General features: G+C 36.2%; 1 protein-coding gene across 1 annotated transcript; it reads right to left on the reverse strand.

Annotated features, from left to right (window-relative positions):
• Positions 1-372: 372 nt before the first annotated feature.
• LOC131057019 (uncharacterized) lies at positions 373-3,785 on the reverse strand. The gene is made up of 3 exons (XM_057991213.2): positions 1,980-3,785; positions 1,327-1,706; positions 373-1,236 (listed from the first exon to the last, which is right to left on the reverse strand). The coding sequence occupies exons 1-3, from the start codon at positions 3,704-3,706 to the stop codon at positions 671-673; spliced, it is 2,673 nt and encodes an 890-aa protein (XP_057847196.2). The 5' UTR covers positions 3,707-3,785; the 3' UTR covers positions 373-670.
• Between the last annotated feature and the right edge of the window lie 4,652 nt (positions 3,786-8,437).

Consider the following 8,437-nt stretch of genomic DNA (forward strand, 5'->3'; position numbering starts at 1 on the left):
TATAATTTTGAATCTATTTAATTTGATTATTATATCTATTTTTAATTTCTTGCGAATGTAGGTTTTTCACCAAACATTAAGGTTGTTTTACACATAAAAATAAATAAATAGAAAAAATAATATCTAAAAAATATACTTTCCCTAGATATTGATGTCCTCATTTTAACAAAATAAGAATAAGTTTATTTAAAAGCATACAAAAAAGTTATGCAAGAGGATCTACACTGATATTCAAATTATAGCTACTGTAACTTAAAAAATTAATTAAAAATATATGCGATAAAAAATTATAAAAATAATCCATGAACAAGATATTTGTACGATAATATAAATTTTTAAAATTAGAATTTTATCCTTTCTTAAAAAAAAACTATGCATGACGACAAAGGTTTGACCTCATTGTTGTAGATTGACCCAACACGTTCGGCCTAATTAAAATAGCGAAAACAGAGAACGACCACATATATATTATAAGAAACATTTGTATTATTCATAGACGCACTATAATATAGGCTAAGTACTCGTAAAAGTTTGTGTCGCATCCATTAAGTTTGCCCATGTCCTCGTTAATGGGAAAGAGCATTGGGTAAGAATGTGCAATAAAGGAGAAAATGGTTGATTTAGAGACGCGGAACTTTCCTTAATGCAGGCATCATTTGGTAAAGACTGCCTAACAAAAGGAAATTCTCGTGCAAAGGTAATCCATTCTTTTATCATTAGGACACCACCAGTAGCATTTCTCCAAATTTACAAGCATTTCAACCACTTTCCTCATCATAGGACGGGTGTCTACGTGGGGAGATGTACAACGCATTGCTACTTTAAGCATTTCACCAGAAATCCTCGTCGGCCTCACATGGAACTCTTTGGTGGTCAAATTTGCTTCCTTAATGGATAGAATCCACGTGGGAAGATGCAAAGATGAAGGGTTCTTCAGAGTGACAAGTTCAATGAGCAAAACTCCAAAACTATACACGTCTGTTTTTTCAGATCCTTTTCCGCTATTGTACTGCTCCGGTGCCATGTAACCCCAGGATTTCTTAGCAACACTTGAGTTTTTCACAAGACCCGCCAAACAAGAATCTGCTAGACAGGCTCCTCCATTGTCGTCCAGCAGAACGTTGGAGGATTTTACATTGCCGTGTACCATACCTGACTTGTGAACAAACGCCAACCCCAACGCCACATCCACCGCTATCTTTAGCACATCCCCTTCAAATTTTGGTACTGTTTCACCTGCAATACATAAACAATATTATATTTAGTGTGCATATTAATATTAGATGAAATCTTGGCATATAAGAGTTGGGAGGGGAGAGCACATACTGTGTAGAAGAGAGTAGAGGCTGCCTTTGGGATGGTACTTATAAATAAGAAACTTTGTCTCTTTGGAAGTATAGCAAGCCTCTAAACTCACCAGATTGGTATGCTTCAGCCTTCCTATTGCTTGTAAACATTGTTCAAAATATCCCTTGTCGCCCACATAAGTTGTGTACTGTGACGATCTCTTGACTACAAGAGAATGCAAATTAGCTTTATATGTAGTTCCAAAGCTGCCCTTTCCCAAGACTTCCATACCAGATTGAAAAATATCATCTAGATTAAATGGACCCCTTATATTCGGGAACACAAGAGTGGGTTGATCTTTTCCTACATCCGAATTTTCTGAAAGCATTGCCCCGGCCACTTCTATAATGTTGTATCTTCTGTTGTAATAGAAACATCATCTACATATTAACGTTTAATACTTTTGTGCTTAAAAGAGGTATGCACAATAATTTGAAAGAAACAGAGCCCTGAGAAATCCAGGTTCAATCTATTAATTTATAGATAAATACATCATGAATGCTAGTCATAAGGTTAGATGTGATATTTATTATGGGTATAGTGACTAGAGATGATTTCAAGGGAAATGTGAAAACCCTAGCAGACACAATAGAAGTGTAAAGTGTAATGTTGAAATCAACAATAATTCATACCTTTTTATCTCAGGGGGAATGATGTGAAGAACCCTAGTTATCGACCTCAGTTTCTCGTCTTCAGGGCTTTCATCAAATTCTTCTTTCTTGGCCATCACAAGTTCTGAAAACACCTCAGGTTCAGGTGGGTATAAATACCCGTCGGATTTTGCAAGCCAGTCACTAGTATCGTTCGATCTCAGTATAAATAACTTCATGTTCCTCATAAAAGTAGAAATTTGTGCAAAACAAGGACGACTCTTTGGATCTGTCTCCCAACACTTTACTATGAAATCAGCTAACACAGCTGGACATTGGGTGCGCTGCAAAATCGGTCTTTCGCCTCGCACAATCATTCGATACAAATTTTTGGGATGTACACCAAGGAAAGGCTGTTTCCCCGTCAGAATCTCATAACAAGTCATGGCAAAGCTGTATACATCTGCTTTATGGGTATATTCTTTTAGAGTATCAATTTCTTGCACCAATTCTTCAATTGGCAAGGGAAAAGCTTCGGGCGCTCTCCAGTAACAGGTTCCCTTGGGATCTTCACACCGGAAACTGGATAGCCTCAAACTGGCCATTCCAAAGTCGCAGAGCTTAACTCGCCCGTAACTTTGCTTTCTAAATTCTGGAACTGCAGAGGGTTGTATGAGAACATTAGAAGCTTTGAGATCCATGTGCATGATCCCATGGCTGTGAAGGTATTCCATTCCCCTCGAAATTTGAAGCATCATATCCACTGCTACAGGCAGCGCCAGGGGTGCCCTGCCTCCAGAATTCGTAAGTAATTTGTCCAAGCTGGAGCTGACTAATTCCATTACAATATAACAATGGTTTCCCTCAACACATGTTCCTATCAACTGGACAATGAAAGGGCTCTGTAGCTTGCAAAGAACTGCAGTCTCCGTGCCAAACAGATCACGAGCATCAATTGGAATGTCTTTTATGGCAACCTTATGCCCCAGCCATGACCCCTCGTACACTTGCCCAAAAGCTCCCTCTCCTATAATTTTCTTTTTGATTAAATCTTTAGCAGGGATCTGCAGCCACGTAGGTATACCATTTGCAGATTCAATTTTACATTCAATCCTTATAAGTTCTAACAGCTTTCTCTCCATGAACAGTGAAACCCCAATTTTATTTCTATGTTCAAAAGGCCAAGCCTTGGCAGCCGTTTGATTACAAGCCATGAGTAGGTGCCAGTAGTCATGGAACTTAAGGCCAAATTGTTCTAAATACAATTCAGACATTTCTGCAAAGAAAAAAATGATTCTGTTGTGGAATACTCTAATGTAGAATGCATCATTCCCTTCTTCGATGGGGCACCAAAGGGCTAAATCTAAGCAAAGAAGAGACCAAGCAAGGTCGTGCATGTGTATGGCGAAGGCCTCACCTTTGTTGGCCAGGATAAAACATTTAATCCGGGAGCTATCAGTTGAGCAGTGATTGAGGTATGTTTCTGCTTCTTTCATGGCACGATATATCTCCTTCCAAGCCTTCTGCACATGCTCGCTCCAGAAATCGCCACCCAGGTATTGCTCATTCTTTTCAATATAGGGGGAGAGTCTATCGAGTATATAAGTGCACAAACTTTGGCATTGCTCGACATGAAACTTGAAGCTTTTCTGGTTCATGAGAAGGTTGAGTTTATCCAGGGAGTCCGAAACAAGACTACGAATGTCCAGAATGCCTTCCCCATGCGTATCCATCAGTTTAGAATAGTTGCAAAGTAATATTGAACTCATATGACTATACAGGAGGTTCTGTAGCAAAGCTATGGCGGGTAAGGAGGGCAGAGGTAGACGCCGGCTAAAATCGCGGGTTGATCATTGACTAGTTAAAATCAAAAGTCACATATTTTATGCGCCGATGAAAACTATGCCTATTAAACTTTTATTTATTAAATAAAATATTTTATTGACTTGACAATTTATTTTATTGTTATAATAAACACAAAGTCTAGACACTTGTTCATATGGGTTTTAAAGTGGGGATTACTTTAGATGGACAGGCTTTTATGGAATTTTATAAATATACATATGGTTATAAAGAGATCGAGGAGTATAGGGGAAATGCTCTCTCTTTTTGTTTGAGTATATATGATTTTTTTTATTACTCTTATTTTTTTTTGGTTTCATTCCACTAATACAATATATCATCACTTTTACTTCTTCTTTCTTTTTCTTTTTTCTTTCTCTTCTTTTCTTTCTTTCTTTTCTTTTTTTTTGGCCTTTTCACTTAAATATAAGATTGAGTATTCATAAATGCAACTTAAGCTATAAAATTGAGTATTTTTTAATATTTGATTTTCTTTATTGCTACTTTTGAATTGTGTGTGTTTTTTTTGCATCAAGGTTTTGGATCACACTTCATGATCCATCATCACGATGATAGAGAGCATAAGGAGTTTGAAAATAGACTGGTTTCAAACCCAAACAAACTAAAAAGAATGAGAGGAATGGAGAGAAATGATACACAAAGTACGAGGTTGGGTCAAAGGTTAACAATTCACCCACATAAGGGACAAAGAGAAGATGCTAAATAACAAAAAAACGTTAATTATGGGTAGCTTGGACAGTGGTTCATCCTGACCCAGAAATGGCAGCATTAGGTATGGGTAGTTTGGACAACTGTTCCTCCTAACCCAAAAATTAGAAAATGGTTGTTTTTGTCAGATCCTATTGTTAGGATAAAAACAATTGTTATTTAATAGTGGCTCTTTTTAGGTGACACCTCATAGCCAAACTTAGTTATTGGTTATTGAGTTGTCTTAATCTCAGCCGTTGGTTTGAATTAATCTCGACCGTTGGTTTTCCAACAGAGTAGTATAAAAAGGAGTCATGGGTCATTTGGAAAATATGAAGTTTGTGAATTATTTGCATAGTTAGCAAATAGTCTTGCGGTGTTAGCAAGGGGCGCAGTGATAGCGTTTGGGATAGCAGTGCAGGAATATCAGCGGGAGAAATTGGGAGAATGTCGGAGTTCTGTCAGTGAGAGGCAAGGAATTTTGTATCTCTTAATTTGTTGAAGTTAATATATTTCTCATCTGCAGTACTGGTTTTCCCTTTGGAGTTTTTTCAGGCACAATTGTCCGGAAATATCGTGTCATTGTGTTACATATTTCTTTCCGCCTATTTTTTATTTGTGAAGTTGTAGTTGTGTTATTTTCCAATATTTGTTGATCAAATAATCTATTAAAGATAGGAGGTTAATAATCAGTAACTGCAATAGAATTTTCACAAAAATAACCATAACAAAAAACAAACAATAACTAAAAAAAAGAAGATAATGAAATCCAAACATAATAAGAACACAATTAACAATAAGTAAATCAAAATATTTAACAAAGACGAGCACTAGTAGTATGTAAGATTTCCTACCAACAAAATCTAGAGTAAAACTCTAGTGTACGAGCATTCATATTACAAAGATAACACAAGGCACAAGAAAGTATTACAGAATGCTTAGCAGAATCAAAGTGGAACAATTTGATCAAGAACCAATCTTAAAACGGTGGATTTGAGTCATTATTTGCAAGCACATAAGTGTTTGGTTGGCACAAACTAGCCGTTGTTTTCAATATTTGAATGTTACAGCAGCAACAATTATTTCTCCCTTTTAGGCGGTGACCAATGAGGAAAGAACACGTCAACATGCAATTTTCCTTTACGCAGGTACGAACTTATCACAACCGATCACCTTTAATGAGTTGTGCAATGACAAAGTGATGATGACCGTAGATCTTTTTCATCATATCATCACATTAAACTCCACCACTTAATGAGCTTCAGAGCTGCGAACTTAACCTTTACGAGCAACTTCCATTAGTTGCGCAACGACGCAATCACTCGTAGCGGTCAATCATGCTTGATGTAAACACCTTTATTCAGATGGCTTACATGGAGTCATGGGACCGATTGGTCCATTGTGTTAAAGCTTGAAGTATCTGGAAGAATCCAACTGGTCCATATACGATGACTTGTCTTTAGTAGGGCCACCGGGCCACCTTGCCACATACATGCAAGGCGGGGTTGTGGACTTGGCTCTAGTGAGCATCTCCATGTAATAGCATGTGAATCCAAACCATCGATCCGAGGGGACATGCACGACCATTACCATGAAGGCAAAGGTTGAAGCGACTGGAAAGGTTGGGTCATCAAGAATGAACCCTTGAGGTTTAGGTTTGGGTCTAGGGATAATCCTAATTATGGGAGCTTAACACATTCTAGTGTAAGCATATAAGTGGTTTCAATGAATTGACACCACTGAGGTGAATGAGAAAGTTATGAAGTCAACCCTTCCAAACTAGATGGAAAATGTTTGTCAATTAAGATGATAATCAATTTTAGGTGTATAAAAAAAATGTAGTAGCCAAGGGACATATTTTACACAAGACAACTGAATCCTTAACTTGAATCTACAAGTATGATGCCATAGTAACAAGACGATAATAAAGAACTTTAACAATATTTCTAAATTTATAAAAAAATAAATTTGACCCAAACTTCGGCGTCTCCTACTATGGAATGCATCGGCTAACTTTTGCAAATCAATGGTCTATAGTGCGTTTCAGGAGTTGCAAGACGATCACAAAGATCGTGACCGTCAGATCTTTGATGGGTTGAAAGTACTGTAGCCATGTCAGATGCGGATGTTTTTTCTTTGGCTAATTGCAAGTCACGATTTGACGGAGGACTGATGTTGGTAGCTAGCAATGCAAATTGAATGTTGCAAGTCCTCTGCACAAGGAATCAAACACTTACGGTTTGTACGATTACTCAAATGATGGCAAATCATGAGTGAGAGAGAGAGAGAGAGAGAGAGAGAGAGAGAGAGAGAGAGAGAGAGAGAGAGAGAGAGAGAGAGAGAGAGAGAGAGAGAGATGGAGAGAAGGAGAGACAAAGAAAGAAAGATGGATAGATAGAAATGGAACCAATAAATATAGAGAGAGGGGTAGATAAGGAGAGATATATATAGATAGGTAGAGAGAGGGAGAGAAATAGAGGTAGAAAGATGGAGAGATAATGAGATAAAGATAGTGAGAGATGAAATAAGAAATATGGAGAGAGATAAAGAGGGAAAGAGAGATAGATATAGAGGTCTAAGAAGAAGGAGAAGGAAAGAGGGAGAGGGAGAGAGATGGATAGATAAAGAGAGGGATACATGTCTAGAGTAGAGGGGGAGAGAGGAAGATAGAGGTAGAGATGAAGATAAGAGAGAGGATATAGAGAGATACATAGGAAGGGAGAGAGGACATATAGGGATATATATGGTGAGATAGAGTGATAGAGAGAGGAGGAGAGGGAGAGATAGATATACATATAAATAGAGAGAAGTAGAGATGGATAAATAGAGAGACGTAGAGATGGATAAATAGAGAGAAGTAGAGATACATAAATAGATATGGATATGAGAAAATAGGAAGAGAGAGAGGGGTGGGAGAGATGAGGTGATAAAGACAAATAATGAGAGAGATATTGTGAGATACAAATAGGAAAGGAGAATAGGGAGTGTGTGTGTGTCTGAGTGATAGAAATATATAGAGATAGCGATATGGAAGGTGACACAAGGGATGTGTGTGTGTGTGTGTGTGCGCGCGCGCGCGTATGTGTGCGCATGTGTGCATGTATGTGCATGTGTGTGGGAGAGAGATGTGGAGATGGAGATAGAGAGGGAGGGAGAGATAGAGACAGATGGAGAGAAATATAGAAAGGATAGAGAAGTAGAGAGATATAGAAATAGGGAGTGATATAGAGAGAGGGAGAGACAAAGTGAAACAAAACATTAAAATTCAAATTATTTTATGTTTGCAATAGGGAGAGAGGGAGAGATAAGGATAAAAATTAGGAGAGATAGATGGGTGAAGAGAGAGTAAACATAAAATATTATTTGTGGTTTGTTATTTGTAGTGGCAAGAGTTGGTACATATTGATAGGAAAGAGAGAGAGAGAGAGGGGGGGGGAGATAACTCTTATATTATATCTTTAATAATCTATATAATTATATACTATAATGAATAAATGTGTATATATATACACGTATTAAATTCTGATATAATATATTAATATCTCTTTGTCTACTACAATATATAAACATAATTATATTAATATATTTATAACTAATTATATATTAAAATATAGACTATAATTATTCAATTTTATATTATAAATTATTAAATTAAATATTATTTATATATTTATAATATTTTAAATATTATCAAATAGATATTTATAATTATAAAGATATATAATTTTTTATTTTATTTATACAATATGTTAATTATATAGTTTATAAGAAACATATAATTATTAAAAACCTTAATTCATTTAAGATATATTAAATCTAATAAAACAATTAAAAATTTTAAAAAATGATTTATTAATAGTTTAATAAAGAGACCAAAATAACATCAATAAATAATCAAATAGAAAACAATGCAATGACAATATGCTCACATGAGTTAAATGCATGCCAAC

The sequence above is a fragment of the Cryptomeria japonica genome, chromosome 10 (assembly GCF_030272615.1).
Source record: "Cryptomeria japonica chromosome 10, Sugi_1.0, whole genome shotgun sequence".
NCBI lineage: Eukaryota > Viridiplantae > Streptophyta > Pinopsida > Cupressales > Cupressaceae > Cryptomeria > Cryptomeria japonica.

Excerpts from the sequence above, each read along its gene's own strand:
- LOC131057019 (XM_057991213.2), bottom strand. The coding sequence starts at position 3,706 with ATGAGTTCAATATTACTTTGCAACTATTCTAAACTGATGGATACGCAT. Across the intron at positions 1,707-1,979 it reads ATTCCCCCTGAGATAAAAAG|AAGATACAACATTATAGAAG; the intron begins GTATGAATTATT and ends CTATTACAACAG. Across the intron at positions 1,237-1,326 it reads CCTCTACTCTCTTCTACACA|GTGAAACAGTACCAAAATTT; the intron begins GTATGTGCTCTC and ends TATGTATTGCAG.